The 23027-nt window shown below is 44.4% G+C and overlaps 2 protein-coding genes across 5 annotated transcripts; one reads left to right on the forward strand and one right to left on the reverse strand.

The window, feature by feature from the left end:
• Positions 1 to 1227: 1227 nt before the first annotated feature.
• Positions 1228 to 20185, reverse strand: LOC111065034 (blood vessel epicardial substance). 3 transcript variants are annotated; one of them, XM_022352988.2, is made up of 7 exons: positions 19441 to 20185; positions 7115 to 7272; positions 6936 to 7038; positions 6714 to 6863; positions 6502 to 6643; positions 2647 to 2679; positions 1228 to 2152 (listed from the first exon to the last, which is right to left on the reverse strand). In XM_022352988.2, the coding sequence occupies exons 1-7, from the start codon at positions 19999 to 20001 to the stop codon at positions 2088 to 2090; spliced, it is 1212 nt and encodes a 403-aa protein (XP_022208680.1). In that variant the 5' UTR covers positions 20002 to 20185; the 3' UTR covers positions 1228 to 2087. The 3 variants fall into 3 exon arrangements, with proteins under 3 accessions (XP_022208680.1, XP_022208681.1, XP_022208679.2); XM_022352989.2 differs by lacking the exon at positions 2647 to 2679; XM_022352987.2 differs by lacking the exons at positions 1228 to 2152; positions 2647 to 2679 and adding an exon at positions 3959 to 6036.
• LOC111065028 (transmembrane protein 205) lies at positions 14400 to 18513 on the forward strand. 2 transcript variants are annotated; one of them, XM_022352975.2, is made up of 3 exons: positions 14400 to 15341; positions 17369 to 17634; positions 17809 to 18513. In XM_022352975.2, exons 1-3 carry the CDS (start codon positions 14644 to 14646, stop codon positions 18255 to 18257), a joined length of 1413 nt encoding a protein of 470 aa, XP_022208667.2. In that variant the 5' UTR covers positions 14400 to 14643; the 3' UTR covers positions 18258 to 18513. The 2 variants fall into 2 exon arrangements, with proteins under 2 accessions (XP_022208667.2, XP_022208668.1); XM_022352976.2 differs by lacking the exon at positions 14400 to 15341 and adding an exon at positions 17174 to 17280.
• Positions 20186 to 23027: the final 2842 nt, after the last annotated feature.

Below are 23027 nucleotides of genomic sequence, written 5' to 3' on the forward strand. Positions count from 1 at the left end.
ATGAAACCAAATTCCATATTTGTATGCCTTGAAAAAAAAAATTCCAAATTTAAAGGAAGTTTTCAGGGCTAACTCTCAGTTTATATATCCATTGATATTGATCCCTAACTAGCTAACGAAAATTATTCACTTTTTTGACCATCAATAACCCAACGGGGCGGGGCGGGGGGTTCATCAGCTATGTATACTACAAAAATATAGCGAGGCACACATGGTACCCGGTACTTGGATTGATCAAGCATTTGGTATATACCTAATGGGTTCAGAAACTATTCCTTCTGTCCGTCTTTTAGTACCGGGTATTTCTTTTAGCTTTGCCCGTTTTTCTTTCATTTTTTTCTAGGGTGGTGGGACGACTAGTGATATGGGGAATATATGTATGAATATATGTATGAATATATGTATGTATGGGTTTGGGGGTAGGCATTTTCATGCAGCACCAAACAAAAAAGAAACGAGAAGGAACGTGTGAGTCGCTTCTTTGGACGCGACTCTACTTTTATACCCGTACTCAGTCAGTAATTTGATGTTTAATGAAATTTTGAAATATACTTGTAGCAGTGTGATATCTCATGAGTCTGGAAACAAATTTTGGCTTCTCTAGCTCTTATAATCTCTGAGATCTAGGCGCTCATCATGACGGACAGACAGACAGACAGACAACCAGACAGACAGTCGGACAGACAGACAGACACACATAGACTCGGCTGCCGATGCCGAATAAGATATATATATATACTTTAGGGGGTCTTAACTCTTTTTGAGTACGGGTATAAATGCACTGGCCCACTACGAGCAAGTACTGTCCTAAGGCTTGGGGATCGCTGTTGATCTTCTGTTTCTGCAGCAACTCGTATCCGGAAATTTATTATTTGTAAATGATTCCATATGACAATTTAGGCGGGAACTGGATGACTGGAGTACAGCACAGACTGTACCTGCACTGTGTCCGTTGTGATTGTGTGTTTGAATGGAATGGAATTCTATTCTTAAGCCATCGTCTGGTATCGTATTTTCTGGATGGGGAATAGTTAGCCACACAAAACAATATCATTCTTATAGCTACGTATTCATATGTGTATGTTTTGTATGTATGTTTCTGTGTGTATGTTCCTATATTTAGTATGTTTTTTTGTTTGTTGTATATTGTACACTTAATTTTTTTTTTTTTGGGTTTACTTTCATTTTTGCATTTTTTTAATTGTTTTGTAACCATTTTTTAACCATTTTTTGTTTGTTTGTTAGTAATTTTCTTAACTTTAGGGTAATAAAAAAATACATTTTCTTCTTTATTTAATTAATAATCATTTCGTTCCGTTGCCGTTCCGTACCGCGTCATTGCCGTTTCATACCACGGTCGTTTGTCCACTTCTCTCTTGTTTCTCTCTGTTCGCTCGTCCAACCCTTATTATCCATAGTTATAGCGTAATACAATTTGCAACTAGACTAAATTTAATTTATAAATATACTTTCGCGCATTTCCATTTTGTGGTATTGGCTATGGGTATTTCTGAAACACTGAAAGCAGTGCCATGCTGTGAAACTAAAAATATTCCAATTCAAATGCCATGGATGCCAACGTACGTAAAATATATTTAAAATACAAAAATAATCAAAATAAATATATCGTTTTGACCAATACAAAATCCATTTAAATTCGATGTTCATAGAAAATCAACTGATTGAAGGACTTAATCAATTATTAAAGCTCATTGACATTGAAATGAAATTTGATGAAAATTAAACATATGCATATCAGTGGCATGGCATCACACACTCACACACTCGCATTGCCATAGAAATACCCATAACGAAATTGATAGTTTATCGTACAATATATATATATATACATATATATATATATATATCTGTATCTTTATCTGTATCTGTTTAACGACGCAATGGCATTTGGTTTCCTTAGAAATATTGTAATTTTTTTTGGTTTTGGTTTCTTTTGTTTTTTGGTTGCTTTTCTGCGGTTACCATTAGCAGCGGGGGCTCTCTCAGTATTACCTAAAATATACATCTAATAATACTCAAAAACACAAGTCTAAACATTTCGCTCCTCCATTGCGCTGATCATCCTCTCACACGGCCGTCTCGTGGTCAGTCTCATCGATCCGTCCCAGGCGCCAGGAGTTTGGATCACCAGCTAAAATCGAAAATTAAAAAAACAGATACAGAAATAGAAAGAAACAAAAGAGAAGAAAAGAGTTTGTTTATTATTTCTCAATGGATTCCCAAATGTTAAGTTCTTAAAAAGTTCTTTTTGAAGAGACGGCGTGTAGCAAAAGAGTTTATCGGCATTTTGAGAGGGGGCGGGCGGGCGGCGGGGGCTAACGAATATGGAAACGCTTTTTTTGTTTTTGTTGATTAAACAAAAAGGCAGGGCAGGCATGCATAGAATATAACTCTAAAAAGCTTACAAAAACGTAAAAACTATTAAAAACAGACACACAAACGGTCACACTACAAACGGTAACGGTAATGGTAACGGTAACGGTAACACAGACAGAATATGAGAGAGAGAGAGACACACAGACTAGGAGCATACATACGCTGACGGCTAAAGCATCTTTTCATTGATTTCATTTCTGATCTGATTCTTTGTTGGAGTTGAAGTTGGAGTTTATGGTTGGGACTTACCGCAATCGTAATACTTCGATATCCTGGGCAGGGCTGATACACCGTTAACACCACACACAACAGTTAATCGATTATTAATCGATTGTTTGGTGGTTGTTGTTTTTTTATTTGTTGGTGTTTGTAGGATTGGTACAGTAGGTGTTGATTGGTTGGTTGGTTGGTTGATTGGTTGGTTGGTTGGTTTGTAGTTGGAGTTGTAGTTTTGTTGTTTTTGTTGATTAACGTTTATGATCGAGAGTTGTTTTTATTTTTGTTTGTTCATATTTTGGACATATCGTACAACAAAATTATAGTTCACCGAAAAAATAGAAAATCAAATACATAAATTTCATCACAAATCAAACATACAGATTACAATATATGTTGGCTTGTCTTTTTTAAATAGGGTAGCGGGGTTGGGGGAAATTGTGAAAATCATTTGAGTGAGTTGGGAGAAAAGCAGAGTGGGTAACAGAGAGTGAGAGGAAGTACGACGTACGCTATGGTAGATCCAGATACAAATTACGACTAGTCTTCTATGGGGGAAGTGTGTCACGCCCGCTAATCGTGCGTGCTATTTTCAGAGCCTCCAATCGAATGCTATTTCGGTACAATCTGTCTCTGAACTTAATTGTAGATCGCTATTCATGAATTAATCACCCGTATCGTCTATGGATTTCCAGGCAGCTCTATTCCTTAGCTTATTTCTAATAGGTACTCCGGCTACATAAGATAAGACTATCATTCTCAGGTATTATAGCCCCCATTTGGTTGAGCGCTTAGTCATATTTATTTGATGGTTCGAATTTTAATTTTGATTACTCCTTGGCTACCCCCAAACTATTATTACTGCTTATTTTTGTAGAGCTGTTGTCTCCAAGACACATTAATATTGGTGCTAATTGCGCTATTATTATTATTGATACACGGGGCTTACAAATGGGGCGGAAATGATCGGATCGACAGCCCAAGCTATCGATGTGTTTACAGAGTGTGTGCGAGAACCCAACCGCTGTGCCGCCCCCGATCATCGGATCGGCACAACACAAAGATAGATAGATAGAGAGACAGACAGACAGTCGGCAAAAGATCGCAATCAACAGTCGGCGCGGAGATCGCGACAATAGCAAAATTGTTTAATTAAATAGAAAATATTTTTGTTATTAAAATAAAAAACAAATCAATGCCAAAATAATGTTAATGATGCCAAATGGCCGACAGTCGCCAGTGGCAGAGCGCGTGCCTCCCCATTCAATTGGAATATATATAAATATATATCTGATAGATACATATATCCGATACGAGTGAGGATGTTCTTCTCTTGATATATAATATGATTTTTTAGTTATTTATTTGCTTTCGTTTTTGGCTTGTTTACACATTCACATTGATTCCTTTCGTTATACAAATAATTATTTGTTGTGGGTATCGTGTGGGACTTGGAGCAGGGTGATTATACACAGCAGTTCATATGTACATATGTATAGTATATGTATGTGTATGTATATGTATATGTATATGGTATGTACTATATTGCATGTATGGGTTATGTATGTACAGAGACTTATGTAGGTGCCTAGGTGTATTGCTTACACAGTACTAAATATTATTATTCAATATTAATTCTAATTAGTTTTCGCGCTCAATTTGTATGCAAATCAACATAAATGTGGAGAGTACAAACAAAACAAAACAAAAATAATATATATTAATAATATTATAAATGTGTTAATGTCAAACAAATGGATAGAAAGTATATTAGATAACAAAATTCATTCAGAGAACTGATCTTCACTTGGGTTTTTAAAGATCATTTAATCATTTATCATTCAACATCGATCGTTGATCATTGATCATCACTTGTCACTCGATCGACCCCTCCATCACCCGTATCGAACGTTGAATCGTTCTTCAATCGCTGCATTCGAGAGCTGTTCTCAAACCAGTTGCTTGTTGTCTTTCGAGCAACTGAATCGATGATCATACTTATGTCAAGGATCTTGTAGCTGCTTTATGTTCAATGTTTGTGTCTCTGCTGGTGGCACAATCTTCGATCGTTTTCTATTTAAGGATATTGAAGAAGCTGGGAATTAACTACCGATTGACACAATCTATGAGAGATTCGGTTGGAGAATCTTCTGTGATTGATATTCTCGTGCTAAAACAGAACATAATCTACACTAAATGTCTAATCTATGATGAACAATCTCTTTAATTGCAGTCAAGTATCTTAATCTAATTCAAATCTGTGCTCATGATCACAAATAGTCACAAATGTCTATCAACTTCAGATCTCGACACGCTACAAGATCATCTGTCATAGGATCATGTGTGAGAGTCAAACAAACATTTAAACTACAAACTACCATACGAGCGTACAATAGATACATATGTATGTATTCATAATCGAATCAACCTCAAGTATGTGGACGTTTGATCATGATCAGTCGAGTCTATCTATCTCATGCTCATATCTGGTTTGACTACAACTCATAAGAGCAGACGTGAGACATTCAAGGATTTGAATTAACTTCAACAAATTCCTCTGATTCAATTCAATTCAATTCAGAGCTGCGCTGCGCTGCGCTGCCTTCTCTGTGATCTTTCATTAGCGGCTCTGATCGATGGACTTCAATAAGAAATTTCCGTACTTCTGTGGAATATTTTTTGTGCTGGTGTGCGGGAGTGGGCGGGCGGTCGGGCGAGTGATAAGTGAGATTTTGTTTAGACTGTGAAATTCGAGTGGTGCCTGGCAATTTGTTTGGATATTGGGTTTGGGTTTCTCGTTCGGGTTATACAAACAATGTAGAGTACATATCGTAATGCTATTAGAGTGATTAGATCTGGTTAGACGTGGAGGGGGGGTGGGCGTTAAGAGGAGCGTGTGTGTGCTAGATTCTATGAGATGCGATGCGATGCGATGATTGCTTCTGGATGATGTGCTGATTAGGCGCTGGAGTTGGCGTTGGCTCTCTCTGCGATCGGATCGGGTTGATGATTGGAGTGGATGATGAACTGATGGACTGTGGAGGATGCTGCTGCTGCTGCTGCTGCCGGCTGCTATTGGGTGGGTGGACTCCTGCTTTCAGCGATTGCGTGTGTGTGTCTGTGTTGTGGTGACTGATTGTTGTTGGGTCAGAGGTGAGCTGTTCTGTTGGTATGGCAAGTGGTGGAGCGAGTAGCGAGTAGCATCGTTGTAGCAGCATTTCTTCATTCATTTGCCCCGTTCATTTTACAAAGCACTTTGATCGTTGTTGTTCGAGGGGGCGGAGGCGGAGGACTCGTGCACTCGTGGCGCTTCTCGCAGTTGCAGTTGCATTTGCAGTTGGTGTTGCAGTTGCAGTTGTTCTTGTTGCAGTTGCTGTTGCAGTTGTTGTTTGTACGTGCGACCAAGTAAGGGAACATGCTCTTCTAAAATTAGAGTTTTTTTTGTTGTTTTTTGTTTTGTTTTTGCAAATAGGTAAAAAAAAAAACAAAAGAAAAAATAAACGGAACAATAAACAGAAACGTACAAAAATCAATATTAATAACTTAACTTAACGAATAAATCAAACTACTTGTAAATCGTACTTTGAGGTTAGGTTAGGTTGGTTGGGTTCCAAATGTGAGGTTAGGTTCTAGCCAAAAGTGAGGTTAAGCCATGCAAAAGCCCCGTTACAAGCAGAATGCGTGCAAACAGAGAGCCGGAGATATAGAGAGAGAGAGAGAGACAGAGAGGTAGTGGTAGAGGAGGAGGTAGAGAGAGAGGGAGAGAGTTTGTGAGGTGAAAAAATGAAGACTGAATGAAATAGGACGACAGCTAGAGAGACAGAGTGACAGACAGAGAGAGAGAGAGAGAGAGAGAGATGGTGGGCGAGAGAAGGAGAAGAGACTCACCCTGCAGCTGTCGATTAATTAGCGCCGTCAGTCCATGGCCCACATCCACGCTCTTCTTTAGTATGAGCATCGGCTTATCCTCGGCATCCTCCGCATAGCCCCCAGATGGCAGGAAGCCATTGCTGGCTATCGATTCGCTCACCTACAACCAAATCAAAAGAAACGAATCATTTATTGGCTACTGCACCTACGGGGGTGGGGAGAACCCAGACCTGTGTGACCTGCATGAGTTTCTTTACGACATCCCGACCCAGTATATGATCAAAGACGGTCTGCAAAAAGGGCTCGGCCATAATTGACAATTTAAGCTTGTCGCGATGCCAGATGAGAACACGGGACTCCTCCATGGCCATAATGGAGACCTGCCAAATATCAATTAGATATGCCACATGCCTTTATTTGAACGTATATTATTTGTATCTGTGTGTGTATACCTGAAAGTAGTCATCGGTCGAGACGCCAAACCATTCCGGCGAGTCTAGGAACTGATGGGGAAACACAATATGCAATGCCCTCTGATGCTGCGAGACGACCAGCCTTTAGGGTGTGAAAATGGGAATAAATGTAGCATGTTCTGTATTTATTGTTGCTTGAATCATTTGTGGTTACTCACTTGCCACTCAGCACCAGCGACAGGCTATCGACCTTGGTGACCTTCTCCTGGGCATAGACCTCCTGGTACTTCAGGGCACGTATCACCTTCATGCAGTTAAGCACCTTTTTGAACTGATGTCGCGTCACATGCAGCGGCTGGAACAGGGCCATGTACACCTGAAATACAAGCAAAATTATCAGATATATTCTATCAAAGATGGAACTTAGCCTAGGCTGTTGGCTGCCAAGGAAAGATCTGCCCTTGATCTGTGCGATTAAGTCAGATCGAATCTAATGGAAGATCGTTTCATCTGTAGGTTTACTTTCGCTTTTGACGGGTTTAAGTTCTGGTTGGAAGCCCTTTCACTCTGGGCTTGAGCGCAGATGATTATTCATAATGGCATTCGTATTAGTCATCGTACACCTTTCCCCCCACGATCATTGGATGGGCAGTACAGTGTAAGTATTCCGTATATTTAATGGGGCTGTTTCCACATCTGTGCTTACAAAAATTAACTACATTCCAGGTCGAGCCCCTCGCTCGGCAAAAGTAGGAGCAGCCCCAGAGAGAGTGGAGAGAGATCATTGATCCGCCAGAAGTTAGTTGGGGGGTTGCCTCATCTGTTGCCAGGGGTGCTCCCTCGCGACAAAAACAAAAACAATTTGTAGAAATTAGTAAATATTTTTCCACTAAACGACTCGACTGTTGACATTCGTTTTGGCTCCGATTCGCGCCCTGCTAATCGTCAAGTACAACAAGATAGAAGCAGACGCTCTGCGGGAGTGCAGGCGCTCACAGCTAGATGACGTTTCGACCAGTTTATTTTTCGGGGGCAGTCGTCTGTAATAGTCGTCCCCCCCAACCCCCCACGCACACACAGCGAAATGGGCCACAAGCCAAGCGAACAGCAAACAGCGATCCGCGATCCGTGATCAGCAAATCACATGGCCCAAACGATCGGGTGTTGCCATGCGAAAATGTTGCTGACGCAGCCGTTAGACAGACGCCCCAGGGTGCCCCTCAATCGGCATCGTATGGAGGCACACCAACCAGCAAGTGGCAACAGCAGCAGCAACAGCAGCAGCAGCAGATCGCATTGCATGAAACGCAAGCAGTTTTGGCCCCACGAATGCTCTGCCCTAAATACGGAGCACATGGGCGGCTTGTCGAGTGACCGATGGGCTCTGCTGCATGACGCGAATTACATGCAGGAAAGTATGGGAATTAGAGATTAGGGAGCTGTACTTTTGGGCATATCAGATTGTTATATTCAGGGATAAATACACTTTCCATGCCTGCTTCTCCATTTATTTTGTTTGATCATTTTTAAGGTAGGAAATTCTTGCAAATTTAAGCAATATAACGATCCAAAAAGCAGAAAAAGTAATGCTGTAAAGAAGTGCTAAGGAATTTGATGTGAATGCAATCGTAGGGTGTTTCCACAACGTTGCTTTGTTTTATGTGGATTTTCCTTCCACTTTTTGCCTGTTTTGTGGCGGCAATAACATTAAACATTAACGAGCATGGCAAAATAAATAAATAAAATAATCAAAAAAGTTTAGCCCGAGCGGCAGAGCAGACAAATTGTAAATCCGACGACGGGCAGGTTTGGCGGCTTCTCCTGCTCCACCGCCACCGCCTCCGCCACCGCCGCTCTGTGCCGCATGCGGCATCCACTCCATGGGGCGAATCCAGCGATTCGTTTCGATTTGCAACAGTCGCCACAGCAGTCGAGAGCCGGCAGTCGTCGGTCGTCGCGGACATTGCCGCAGATGCCAAAGTCACGTACGCCAAAAGCCCAGGCGGAGCTCTGAGCCGCCAGACGGCGGCTCCAAATACAAAGATCCGCAAAGGCTACACACACGAACGGGATACCCTTGCAAAACGAAAGATCAACGGCTCAAAGCCAGAAATCTATAGCAGAATGCATCGATTTAATTATAAGAAATTTTTGGTTGTAGCGGATGCACTTTTGTCATTCGATTGCCACGAAACTTGAGGGACATATTGAGGAGTTTGTAGCGGTAATAAATATCCAACTAATAGATGCTACAGTGCCTCAATCTTGAGGGTAACTGAGAGATTATCCAATGAGGAACACCAACAGATTATCCAAAATTAGAATACCCCTTCTGAAAGGGTAAAGAATATTGTAAGCGTGGAGTAGGAGGAGGCACAAAACGGAACGAAGCACTGGAAATAGGAGGAGGCACTGGCAGATTAGCGGGTCTCTTGATGAAGATGAACTGCTGGACTGGAATAGAGATACAGATACAGAGATACAGATACAGATGAGCGATGCCCATACGATTATTGTCGTTCCTTTTTGTGTGGGAAACAAAGTGCAATTCCGTTGAGCCGCTCCGCAATTTGCGAATTGAAATCAATGAATGCGACGAGAATTCCAAACAGAACACAAAAAATAAATAATAATAATGCGTACACCACATAATGATAATACGGCTACCACTGGACCAATTTGAGGCATCAAAATGGGGGTGGGATGAGCATGATGGATTGCATGATCTGAATGATCTTTATGACAGATAATGCTCTCCGCTCCACTTCGAGAGCATTGCGGAACCGATCCGCACTTCCAGGCGCCATAAATCCAGGGAGTGATAGCGAAAGGAGAGCGCAGGCTGACCCATAAATACTGTAGAGATATAGGGGGCAGGCAGCATTCCCAAGCAGATATCGTATAAATCATAATGGAAAACACTCTTTATATATCAACATTTAAGAAGAAAAAACTCTTTACGAAGCAGTATTTCCATCAAGGAAGCAGTAGCTTTATGAAAAAGAAGCTGTCGGTGATCTACTGCATCAGTGGTTGAGTCAGGTAAGCAGTAGACAAGACTGACTAGCAAGCAGTAGATACATAAGCCCAAGAAGCAGTCCAATCACAGGGGTTTTTCCTTCGTTGCACTGTGCTCTTTGAATGCATTTTATTAGCCTGTGGAATTTCCATCAAATGTCAGAACGTGTTTAACGCATGTATTTCCTTGGGCGATGATCGAGACAACAAAGTACGTTTTCTAGCTCTCAGCTTTGAGCTTTGAGAACTGAAAACTGACCTGCCCGATTAAACAGAAGAGAGACTGATCCCACCATAGATCAGTCGTTTCATGTGTTTGTGAAAGCGCAGCAGCAGCAGCAGCAGAAGAAGGAGCAGTTCTGCAGTAAAAGAGGTGCAGCAGCAGCAGAGGAAACAGAAGCGCAGCAGAACTAAAAGAAGCAGCGCAGCAGCAGCAAAAGCACCAGCAGAGGCAGCGGCTGGAACAGCAGCAGCAGCAGCAGATCGATCCAGAGGGCTGAGCCGAGCGCAGAAAAGCATTCAAGAGCCATTGAACCTGTTATGTGCGACAGCATGCAAGCAGTGTGCTGTGTATGTGTGTGTGTGTGTATTTAGCTGATAAGCAAGCGCCAAAGGGGGGTGTGACGTAACTAGTTTAGAGCAAATGAAAGGAGTAACGTCACCTACCAGTACATAGATATCTATTTTTACCATCGAATGCCTTGGCACAAAATAAGCGCAAAGAGAGCCGCCGCTCTCTTAGCCAATAATTGAGAGAGAGAGAGGCCGTGACAGAGAGTGAGGACAAATCGATAAGTGCACACGATCCGCCGCATGGCCAATGCTCAGAATTGGCAAAGGTAGTATCTATGGGAGGTTTCCAGTGCAGGCCGTAAAAACTGTGGATCGTCGTAAACAACAACCATCTTGTCCTGCTGATAAGAGGAACTGCACCCTTGCACTTCACTTCGCACTCTGCCACACTCCACTCTGCCCACAGCCTTATCATTGCGCCTCTGGACAGCGGGCTGGCGCCCCACCAGTCGCCCCACTAGCCGCCACCATCTAATCAGCCGATCCTCTAGCCAGTGGGATCGTCACTATTGCCGCCTCATGGTGAAATAGTAGCTACCATTTGAAATCGAACTCCTGCCTTTTGGCTGTTGTTTGTTGCTTGTTTTTTTCATTGTTTAGTGCTAATCGAATTCTATTGTCAATAATCGATGATGATTCCCGACTCTGTGTGCGATTCACATGACTCTCTTTGAGGCAGACACCGCCTCACGTGGGTTATTTTCCTACCTCCATGGTGATTACATTTTGTTTGCATTTAATTTTTTTTTTTTTTGGCACTGATTGAGCGAAGACTTTGTGTGGGATTTTGGGGGGATCGTGACCAAAGACATGCGTACCCTCTGGAATGGAGATCTCTGTTTGGATCACTGCCATATGATGGACAGACAGCTGATCCGAAGATGATGATGCTAGATGCTTGATGCTGACGCAAGGAACGACATCTTTCATCAGAATTCGGGCACCGCCTGACGACCGACGCGACATCGCGAGACGATGAATGCGTCAGGTGCTAAAAGAAAACCATTTCTATGCCCCCCCCCCCATGTACCCTGTACGCTCCACTTTTCTCCTCGCCCACCGATCATAACACACGCATGTGACGTGAAAGCCAAGCGGCACGTCCGCATTTGCGGCAATCAAGTGGAATTTGCCACAGCCCCAAAGTGAATGCCAAAAAAAAAAAAAACAAAAAATTGAAAACAAAAATCAACCAGACGTGTTTTGGCCTACGTATGTACCATCGCGTCCCATTGTCAAAATACAAAATATGAACGAGAGATAAGCGCAAAATTAAATCGAAATCTGATAATATTCAACGATCAAGATCAATGTTCGAGGATCGAAAGCACAAAGAACAAACAGGAGATCTGCCCTTACATTTTACGAACGTACCGAAAAAGGTTAAAGAGGGAACTAGAATCTTTTTGGTAGAACTGTAGAGATCCATTGTACCTATGATCAATTCATAACAGATCCAATTTCTATAATATTTGGTATACAATTTCAGATCTTCTAAAAAGCCAATTATATTTTTAGGACGTGTCTTCTAGGGTCAAACCCCCTAACAAAAACAAATTCAAATGAAATACGCTATTAAAAATCAAATTTTGATAAGAGGCCCCCCCTCTCCCCATTCATAAACTCCTCCCGAAGAAGCAAATGAGTAAGCAAATGATTTCAAATGATTCACTAACAACAACCTACAACCGACTGCCCTGCCAGAATTTTAAGCATCAAAGTCAGAGATCAAAGTCCATAGGGGATCGGTGTATCGCCCCCACGGGTCGGTTCTTCGCGAAAAAAAAATTAAAAATAAACAAAACAGAAAGTTGCCAAATAAACAAACTGATTAAAGGTCAGCCACGGCATTGATTACGCTGCCAGGCAGCTATCCAGCAATCATGGTCAATCAGTGGATGGATGGATGGACGGGACACGACACCCTTCCGAGGGTATTGCGTCTCCAAAAATTCAAAGAACCAAAGTCCCCAGCGAATCTTCCTTAGCAACGATGAGCGGGCATAAAATCGAGTGAATAGAGAATCAATAGGGAGAGCCCCCATGGAATTATTAAAATGCAATTATAATGGTCACGATGATCGGATCGGATCGGTTCGATTGATTGGAGAAAGAGAGAGAATATCAGGCCTGCCATAACGAAACTAATTGAAGCATTTGTATGCAGAAAAAGGAGTCCCTATCGCCATAAACGGATCCATCGATTGATCGTCTGTGGAAAGATCCACGTCCGGCCAGGCCAGAGCTCCAGAGCTGCACGGATCGTATCGGATCGGATGGGAAGCGGGAAAGAGTGAAGTGTGGAGTGTGGGAGACCCGCCACCGTAATTAGATAATGAGCAGTTTGTGGGCCGTGGGCAGGCAGCCCGTCGATCAGCGGATGAGAAGATACTATATAGAAAGTTCCCTCGATATCGATATATCTATGCGAGAGATCAGTTCTCTTGTCATGTGGGGCACGTGCCGAACAAAATTCAGAAAAATGGCCGACGAATCAATCAGTCAGTCAGTCAGGCAGTTAGTCAGTCAGTTGAACAAATGCTTCAAAAAATATTGGTTATAGTTTCGATAAAGATCAAAGATCATCAGAGTTTTTAAAGTGTTAAAATACTGCAAGATAAAATAGAAGATGGAAGTAGGGGATCTAATAATAAATGGAAATACATAAATGTTTCCAAGTGATCTTTCATATGAAAAATGTATGAAATTTCCAAGAAATCAACTCGTAATATTTAAACCTTAAATGATCATCTCAAACAATTGGTAAAGCTTTGAAAATACTTCACTTCCCACTAGAAATTCAAAGATGTTTTTGAGAGATGATATAAGGCACCTTTGAAACGATCCTCAAACGAAACGTAAGAGAGCCCTTCAATGCTGTTGATTTTCGTGAATTTATCTAAAAACTAAGTAAAAGCAAATAAAAATGCTAACGTTAGTATTCGTGCTAATGAGATTTAGAGAAAGGGATAGGATTTTCTGGTAGATCGGTAGCAAAAATCGAATACAGAAACATCCGCCAGAGATAAAGATTCCCCGAAAAAATCACCGACGACGCCAAAGTGCGCGAATTCGATTCATCGAATTCGATGGACGACTCATTCGGGGATTTGGATTGCAGATTGGGTGTTTGGGTTATGGGGTCCCCAAAAGAGATCCCCTCGCCCCCTTCGATTTGGTAGCCCATGCGCTCTCTCTCTCTCTGTGACGTCTGTGTGAAATTCTGAATCAATGAATTTTTTGTGAATTTTAATGTTGTTTTTTGTAGTAGAAATTCCAAAGCCCAGACGGACGGAAAGCTACAAAAAACGTCAGAGACGGGGCAGCAGCGCACAGAAGTGAGCACTGAGAGCTGGGAAATGGAGAACAAGAGGAAGAGCAACAAGTGGGATGGGGCTGGTTGGGGGATGAAGGTTAAGCCACAAAAACTATTCACATGTGGCGCTCATTAAAGCGCAGGGTCCCATTTGTCAGGTGCTTATATGGGGGGCGGGTTCGGATTCGGATCGGGAGCCAAAAACGCGAATACCAAAACGATCGCAGCAACAGCGTGACAGAAGCCGCTAATTGAGATTCTGCAGGTGATAAGGGAACTGCAAAAGAAGGAGAGAAAGAGAATGGGAGAGCGTCTCGCCACTCTCTGTGAGGCGGCGGCTCTCTCCCACACTCTCTCGTAATTAATCCCGTTTAAGCGCAGACGGAGAGAGAGCGAGAGATCGTTTTCAAGAGAGCGCGCTGCAGAGAAGGAAGCAGCGACGTCGCAAAGAACCGAAGCGGCAGCGACAGCGACGGCGACAGCAACGGCAACGTCAGGCAGCCCCCGTCGTATATAAAACCTTATGCCATGGCTGTCGGCCCCATTCACACCTCAACGCGCGTGGACGTCGTCGCCTGCCGTCACCCAACCAACCAACCAACCAACCAACCACACACTCACACTCCCCCTTTGGTCACACACTCACTCACCCTCCCAGCCCCCGCGGTACCTCGACTAACCACCACGTAAATTTCGAACTAAAAAACAGTTAATTTTTTTGATTGTGCGAAAAAGTGCTTCCGAAATACAGAAAGAGACAGAAAGAGAACGAGAACGAGAGAGAGAGTGTGCAAAGAACTAACGGTTAACTTACGTTGAGAGAAAGAAATCAATGCAAAAATGTGCCATAATTCGGGCATTGAAAAAGGCGAGCAGCAGATTGAACGGTACATGGCCTTCGGGCTGCCCTCGCGCGCCGTCAAGAGCGTGAAATACACGATGCGCAAGCGAGAGAAGCAGCAGCAGAAGAAGGAGCAGCAGCAGCTGCGACAGAAGCACCATCAGCAGGAGCAATACCTGGAAGAGCTGGAGCTGAGCAGCAGCAGCAGCAGCGGCAGCGGCAGCAATAATTACAGCGACAGCGAAGATAGCGGCACCGATAGCACCTCCATGCAGCTGGTCTCAGCAGAGGCAGCGCAAATGGTTGATACAGAGCCGGAGGCCACAGATCCAGAAACAGCAGAAACAGTTACAAGCAGCGCTGCAGCAGTGGCTGTGACAGCGGCAGAGAACCTGACATTAACAGAGACCCACAGCCCAAAGGACAGCAGCATGGAAAACAGCAGCAGCAACAACAACAGTGAGATCTTCAAAATTCCAAAAATGTGCGGACGATTCCGCAAACTGCAGCAGCAGCAGCAGCAGCCACAGCAACAGGTGGAGGACATTTCTCAGCTGAAAGCAGAGCAGCAACGAAAGCTCAGCTCGATGGAACCCTCCATGGATGATGCCCTCGCCATTGGCACCCAAATGACCCGCAAGGTATCGGATAGGATCGCCTGTCTGGTTGCCCAGCTGCAGGAGAGTCGCCTCTACACGTGAGTACCTTCCCCCATCATACCCATCATGCATATTAACGAGCCCCCTGAAATAGCACAAACGAGCACACACCCATCCATCTATCATCATTGCACCATGTGACAAAAAAAATTCCAGTAGAAAAATGGAAATTATCAGCAGGCAGGCAACGGGCAGCAGCAGGCAGCAGGCATCCCTCTTATCATTCGCTTGCACGGTAATGGATCATGCCGGCCGATCACCGATCGCTCGATCACGACAATTCATTATTTTCACCGAGTGCTTTTGGAATTTATACGTATGTGCATATACTGTATGAGCTGTTGTCAGCTGTTGTTGTCTGGCCACCACACTACCTTTATGCAAGCAGCTGAAAGCTAGACCCCCGCCAGACGATATTCAATGCGTAAAGAAAGGCGGATTTGATATTCAATCCCATTAGAACTGCCTTATGAAGCGCATAAAGGGGTCCCACTGATAAGGCCGAAAACACGCCCATAACCTAGCCCAATTAAACCTCCAATTTCTACCCCACAACGAAAAAAAAAAACCAGTTCATGCAGGTGATTCACTTGGGGGAAGACACACGGCGGGCGGGCTTTCCTATCAAAAAGTATTACTAAATATAATTAAAGAATACGAGCAAGGGTACATATTTATAGATACGATAAAATACCATCGGAGCGTATAGCCTTGACCGTTGAGTCAGCTCTTCAGAGCGTGAGGGGGTGCTCCAAAGCTTGTCTGCTGGCGGGGATCCCTGACGAAACCAAGTGTCAATAGAGTTCCCTCCCTCTCCCCTTGACAATGAAATGCTGCATGGGACAAAGTGCGACGCTTTGGCGTCAGCGTCAACAGAGTTCCCGAGTTCCCCCAGCAGCATTTGCCTCGCCTCCCATTCCTCCCTCCGCTAGATCAAAGTCTGATTTCTGTGGCGACGTCACAGCAGTGCCAGAGAGAGAGAGAGAGGGAAGGTGCTACTGGATCGTCGTCGTCTTCGTAGTCCGTCGGCTCCTCTCTCATTCTCTTTCTCTGTTGCTGAGTCAGTCACGTTCCCCCTTCCTGCCATCCTCTCCGCATGCTTCTGTTTCTGGATTTTTATCAGCTGGACGGCGCGCACAGCTGATTCTCTGAATTCGCTCCGTTCTCTGAATTCGCCTTAAAGGTGCAAGTGCACAATTATCTACGGTTATGTAGATTGGCAATTTGCTGCTTTAGTTCTGGCTTCTACTCTGTCCCGTTCCCTCCCCCCGACCCACCATGGTTGTTGTGTTGTGGAGGGGGGGGCCTTTGGTTGAGGGGAAGTGGAAAAAATGTTCATTATTCGGTTGCATGCGTTTTCGCACGTACGCCACTCTAGCTCTAGCTCTATATTCGCCGCAGAAGCAGAGCACAGCCAACAGCAGAAATAAAAGCGCGAATATACATACATACATATGTATGCAAAAATGTGCACCCACCGAAGAGGAAAGGGAAGGGAGACGCAACAAATGCGTAGACACAGACACACACACACACACACATACTTGGACGTACACACGCAAGAGCAACAGACAGACAGAAATAATTTATTAGCGTGCGATCGGATCGGATCGGATCGTGCGCTCTCTCTCTCGCTCGCTCGCTTCTGCGAAAGTTCGCTGCATGCGAATCTAATCGTGAGGGCCACGTGTGTGTGTATACGTCACGTAACCAGAGAGAGACAGAGAGAGAGAAACGTTGGATATTCTTGTCAAGAGAGTGGAGTGAGTGCATTCTTCCCGCCCTTACGTACAGTCTGTGACATAAGCAAATGTCGTGTCGGCCAAAAGAGTTACAACAGCCTGGTTCGAGGGTTTGGAGTTTGGACTGCACTACTCGTGTGAGGCAGCAGCAGCAGCAACAGCGGACTCTGGATTGCAATGCTATATGGCTATAACTTATTCAGATTAGATAGATCAAAGCACTCGAACACGAACAGTATATATTCCATCGATTAATCATCAAATTGATAACTGCTTTTGCGGGTTAACTAACTCTTTATTTCGATCTTCTTTTATCCGCACAGAATACTGACACGTACCACACAGCCAGCACACTTGATAGCCGTCTGCATCTTGGCCTTTGTGCTGATGACTGTCGGTCGCGACCTGATCGAGGGTAGCCCCGCAACGACACCAACAACAACAACAACAACGACGAGAACTCTGAGCAGCAGCAGCAGCCCAGCCAGAGGCGGAGAAGGTGGCGGAGGTGGGACCCTGCCGAACCTCGTCTATCTGGGGGCATTCGCCACTCACTTTGGTTCGCAGATCTGGATGACATTCGTCTCGGGTAAGTGTCGTCGTCTCCACTGGACGAATCTGCCGCTCTCCAGGCTCAAGGGGATTCCATCCATATCCATCCATCTGACAGCATTCCATCCATCGACAAATCGTAATCCCCATTGTGCATTCCCCGCATGGAACTCGTGTAATTAATCCCCAATCCTCTCTTTTTCTCGCGCAGGACTCTCGCTGTACTTCTCCCTGCCGCGCCACATCTTCGGGCAGTGCCAGCAGATACTGTTCCCCCGGTACTTTGCCTTCAACGCCATGCTCAGCCTCACGATGCTGGTGACCTATGCAAAGTACTTCCTCAGCGGCTGGACGACCGCGTCGGGCATCCAGGTCGGATCGCTGGCTCTGGCGGCGGGCATTGAGGTGGTGGTGCGACTGTATCTGGTGCCGCCGATGCTCAAGCTGATGCACGAGAAGTACAAGATCGAGGGCGCCATCGGTAGTGGCCAGGAGGTGGGCAGCCTTGTCCAGGGCGACCTGATCGACTGTCCGCACTACCAGCGCATCCACAAGGGCTTCCGTCGCATCCACATGACCATTGCCATTGGCAACATGACCGTCATGCTGTCCACGTGTCTGCAATTGTATTTTCTGGCATCGAAAATACATCTTAGCTAGGGCACAGCACAGCGCCCACTCTGAATAGAGAGAGAGTCTGGCGAGAGGAAGGAGCGAGCGTTCAGCGCCGGAATATCATCTGTTCTGGCGGCATCCAAGAATTTATAAATTAATCTTAGAGTCTAAAATTTCATACAAATCACAAAGCGCACGACCACAACACGCCACGCCACGCCACGTCACGCCACGCTACGCACTCTCTCGATTGTATTTAAATAATGTTCAACGATAAATTAAATTCCATATTCAAAAATCATTTGCCATCCACACAAAATAATTTCTTGAAACGCACAAAACACAAAACGAGTATTTTCTGCGATTTCCCAATCTGATTTTCCTGTGATATAAACTCACCCCCAAACCCCACCAAGCCCCACCAACCAACCCCACTCAACCCAACCCGCCCCGCCCCCAAAAAAACCCACCCACACACACACACACACACACACACACATTCACAAAACATTTAGTCGATAGCCGCGTAGAAAATAAACAAACACACACACAGTTATTAATTAATAGCCTATTAATAATTAATTATGCCGAAAGCAATCGGTTTTTTTTCCATCACATTTCCGTTTATATCTCTTTTTTTTTGGTTATTTATTAATTCATCGAACCTACAATATTTATCTGCTTAATTGAGAAAGCAAACAAATACATAGTGAATAATAGTTTTTAAATTAAACATAAAATAAAAAAAACAAAAACCACAAATAAAAAGAAAAAAAAAAAAACAAAACAAAACAAAAACACCAAAAAAGAGTGAAAACCGAACAACAACAAAAATAATAGTAAAAAATCAATAATAAATATTCAAACCACTTGAATGTGTGCTTAAATTAAAGAGATAATTGTTTTGCCTTCGATGGGTTTCTGGGGGCGGCGAGATTATTGTAAACCAAAGAAAATATCCGTAGATCGGTCAAAATATTAACCAATAGGTAACCAATTCTTTTCAAAAGTTATTTTAGTCAGCTTTCGGTTCACCTCAAGAATTTTATTGCATGCTTTTAGGCTGTGCCAACAAAGTAGCCAGAGAGAGGGAAAAGAGAGAGCCAAATCTGTGAGAGTGGTCTCGAAAGTTAAGCAATGCCGTTGCTGCTCCCACTTATACATAGCCTACTTTTTGGAAGTCAGACAAGAAAATATATGCGAGTATATTGGCATGGTGTGGACTTACCGCCTCAATCTCCTGCTCAAAGCGTACGGGTCGCAGGCGACAGAGCACCACAATAAGATAGATGAAATTGACGCCGATGCCAAGGCCCGACCAGAGCACCACATCCGGGGTACACTCCACCAGGTAGCCGTACATGCCCATCATAATGCAGCCGATGAGCAGCATCGCACGCATCCACAGCGAGCCGAAGGGGCCGTGGGGGGCGAGGAAGGCCAGGAACAGGAAGGCCCAGCCGAGCTGAAAGTAGAGATGATGCGGCTGCTGCCAGTTGAGGCACTGCTCGATGGACCAGTCGCCCGGATTGATGGAGCGCAGGGTGCCGTTGTTATCCCACGTGATCGTGCCGCTGGCGGCGCTCGTACCCGCCGTGCTCTGCGCTATCATGGTGCCTGCCGAAGCGGCAGCTGCGGCGCCAGCGCCCACCTCGGCAGCGGCAGCAGCAGCCACACCTGCGCCCACGCCACTGCCGCCGCCCGCACCGATGCCCATGACGCTGGCGCTGCTGCCGGCGCTGTTGATCAAAGCTCCGACGCTGGCGGCGCTGCCGGCTGTGCTGGGCATGGCCTTGGCCTACCTACACGACGCTCTCTCCCGTGACTCTTTCACTCTCGTTCTCACTCTGCCGCGTGTCAGTCTGTCGCTCTCCTTGTCAGCTTGCTCTCTCCGTCTCTGTACCCTGCTGCTGCTGCTGCTGCCTCAGCAAACGTAAGCGTAGGCGTGGTCGCTGGCGTGGGCGTTGACGTTGGCGTTGGCGTTGCAGTCCGCGCTAGGCAGTCCGCTCTGAGGATGGTGGCGGGGGGTTCTTCTGCTGCTGCTGTTGCTGCTGCTGGTGGTGTATGCTGAACGCACTGCTTGGGTTCGCTGCTGCTGCTGCTTCGTCTCTCGCTGCTGTCCCGTCTCACATTGTTGCATTGTTTCGCAGCTGCTGCAACGGTAAATTAAAAGCTGCCATTAATTACAAAACCGTTAATCAATAACGGTCAATCATCAACGATGCAGCAGTGGGAGTCGCGCCACATGACGCTGCGTCACTCCTCGCCATTAGACGAGTTCTTTGTGCACAAAAATGGCATTTCCCAAGGGTTCCGAGTGTTCCCATCCGCGTATGGTATTTATGTATTATTCATAGTTGGTTTTTGTACCCATACAAAAAATTATAGCCCAAAGACACTCGAATATCATTATTATTATTCTTGAAGCAGATGCTAAACAGAACAGAGACTTTCACTTCCAGACTCCATTCTGACCTCACTTCCTCACTCACCTACACAACACAATATCAGTGCTCCCCATAAAAGTCCATGGACCACACCGAATTCACAGACGCATAGAAAAGTCCGCAGTGGAGGAGATACAGATCTTTCAGGCACACACACACACACACACACACACACACACACAACCTGTTCTTTGAAGCGAAATGCTGGCCAAATGCCTTCTCCAGAGAATACTCGTACTCATACTCGGTGTACGTGTGCAACAAAGCAAATATTTTACATATTGTATGCGGAAACTTGATCGAAACCCAAGCGCCCAACAAATGTTGGTTTTCTGCTTTTAGCTGACCCAAAAACAAACTACCAAAAAACAGGGTGGGGGGCCAACATACAGACTGTGCCGAAAGGGGGAAAGATACAGTGAAAGGTCCACCCCATGATTCCAGAGATACAGAGAAGCCTTCACTTCCAGCTATGCAGCGTTTCACTGTAATTTTTTTTGTTTTTTTGGTATATGGTTTTGGGTTTGGGTTGGGTCTTTGCTGCGCTGTTCATTGTTGGGGATGGTGTCGGCACTCGGGAAACATTTCCGGCATGGACTTGAACAATAAAACAACAAACAAGACAGAGACAGAGACAGAGAAAGAGAATTAGAGTGGAGGGAGCGGGTGAGTGAGTGATGGGGAAAAGGCATACAATAATCAATTTGATGTCACCATCAGACCACAGGTCGTGGTCGAGGTGTCACTCCTGGATCCCGGGTATGGTATACAAATGTATTATTGAAAGCGCCTGACAGCAGCGCTTGATGATTATGATGAAGGGGGGGATGTTGACCATGACGATGACGATGACGATGACGCTGATGTGGAGGATTACTCAACACTTTGCATAAACTTTTACGCTTCTCCTCATCCGACAATTTCTTCTGTGCGGATAATGATGATGATGTGACACACATATCGCACAGGAAACACCAACAACATTCAGAAAACAAGGCCAATGCTTCCATCATCATGGCCCATTATCATCATTATCATTGTTGTTGATGCAGGGGGACGGGGAAGTGTGTAGCAAGTAAGCAAAGGAACGACGAAAGCTGCACAGCAACAAACACTCTGAACAATCCACACCAACCATAAAAAAAGCACAACAACAATGATGGTGTGGTCATCATCAACAACAACAAACCTATACCAAAACACACCAATAAAAAGACACCAACGACAAACCAACATGAGAAGACAGTCACAACAACATAAGAAAAGAATACATCAACACTTTTAACAACAGTCCAACACCAATTCACACCTTTAACAGCATACGTAATTACACCAACACCTATGCTACACCCTCGAAAAACATACACCAACATTAAAGAAAACCCTCGAAAAACATTCACCAAAAGCAACGCATACCACAAAGAAACACACCAACACGTTAGAACCCAGACCACAACAAAAAACACACACCAACAACATAGTACAGCGTCAACGGCACCAATCTACACCCTCAACAATACTTTAAAATCATTGTTTAGCGTTGAAAAACATACACCAACCATCGGTACACCTACAACAATGCTACACCAACACACAATTCACAGAACTCATTAAAAACAAAAACCATGCAGACGGCGACAACGACAACGACGTATGTACATATGTATGGGAGTAAAGAAGATGAAGTCATCGTCATGTTGTTGCCTTGAAAAAGAAGCAACAACAACAACCACAACCACAACAGCAACGATTAAGCCAGCGTCTCGGCCTGGCCTAAAGCCCAAAAAAAAAAAAAAAACAAAAAATAAAAATGGGAACGAAGCTTGCACGCCAAGAAGAGGGGAAGAGCGGAAAGAAGAGAAATATAATAATAAAATGTGTAATACATGAAAACCATAAATTAGAAATTGCTGTTTAAAGCATGATGAAATTTAAATACTCTACAGAAGGAGGAGGAGGAGGAGTAGGTGCAAGGAATGTGGGAAAGCTGTGAGATAAGTTGAACACATTGGGAATACTCTTCAATGCTCTTCTACCCAAGCCCTTCATCAAACCAATTCCTGGTTCTACAACTCATTAATAGTAAAGAACTCTACCCCGAGATAGAGCGGCCCCCCACCCTAATGGTCCATGGCATACCCCGAAAGTCAGGGTATTTTTAGCCACAACTCGAACGAGCGAGCGAGCGAGCGGCCAGGCCAGGCCGGGCCAACACATGGCACCAAAGACAATTCAAACGACCACGCATTCAGTTCATTTGCTGGTTTTGCTTTTCTTTTTTTAAACGATATGCACATAGAAAATATAAATACAAAAACAAAAACAAAACAAAAACCAGAAAATAAAACCTCTTGGATGCTAAAATGCC

This window comes from Drosophila obscura, unplaced genomic scaffold, assembly GCF_018151105.1.
Source record: "Drosophila obscura isolate BZ-5 IFL unplaced genomic scaffold, ASM1815110v1 contig_73, whole genome shotgun sequence".
Lineage (NCBI taxonomy): Eukaryota > Metazoa > Arthropoda > Insecta > Diptera > Drosophilidae > Drosophila > Drosophila obscura.

What these genes read in the sequence shown, in the direction of transcription:
- LOC111065034 (XM_022352987.2), bottom strand. Translation starts at nt 20,001, where the DNA reads ATGCCCAGCACAGCCGGCAGCGCCGCCAGCGTCGGAGCTTTGATCAAC. An exon ending in CGACCGATGACTACTTTCAG is followed by an intron (nt 6,864 to 6,935) that starts GTATACACACAC and finishes GATATTTGGCAG; the next exon opens with GTCTCCATTATGGCCATGGA. An exon ending in AATTAATCGACAGCTGCAGG is followed by an intron (nt 6,037 to 6,501) that starts GTGAGTCTCTTC and finishes CTCTAATTTTAG; the next exon opens with AAGAGCATGTTCCCTTACTT.
- LOC111065028 (XM_022352975.2), top strand. Translation starts at nt 14,644, where the DNA reads ATGTGCCATAATTCGGGCATTGAAAAAGGCGAGCAGCAGATTGAACGG. An exon ending in CAGGAGAGTCGCCTCTACAC is followed by an intron (nt 15,342 to 17,368) that starts GTGAGTACCTTC and finishes TTATCCGCACAG; the next exon opens with AATACTGACACGTACCACAC. An exon ending in CTGGATGACATTCGTCTCGG is followed by an intron (nt 17,635 to 17,808) that starts GTAAGTGTCGTC and finishes TTTCTCGCGCAG; the next exon opens with GACTCTCGCTGTACTTCTCC.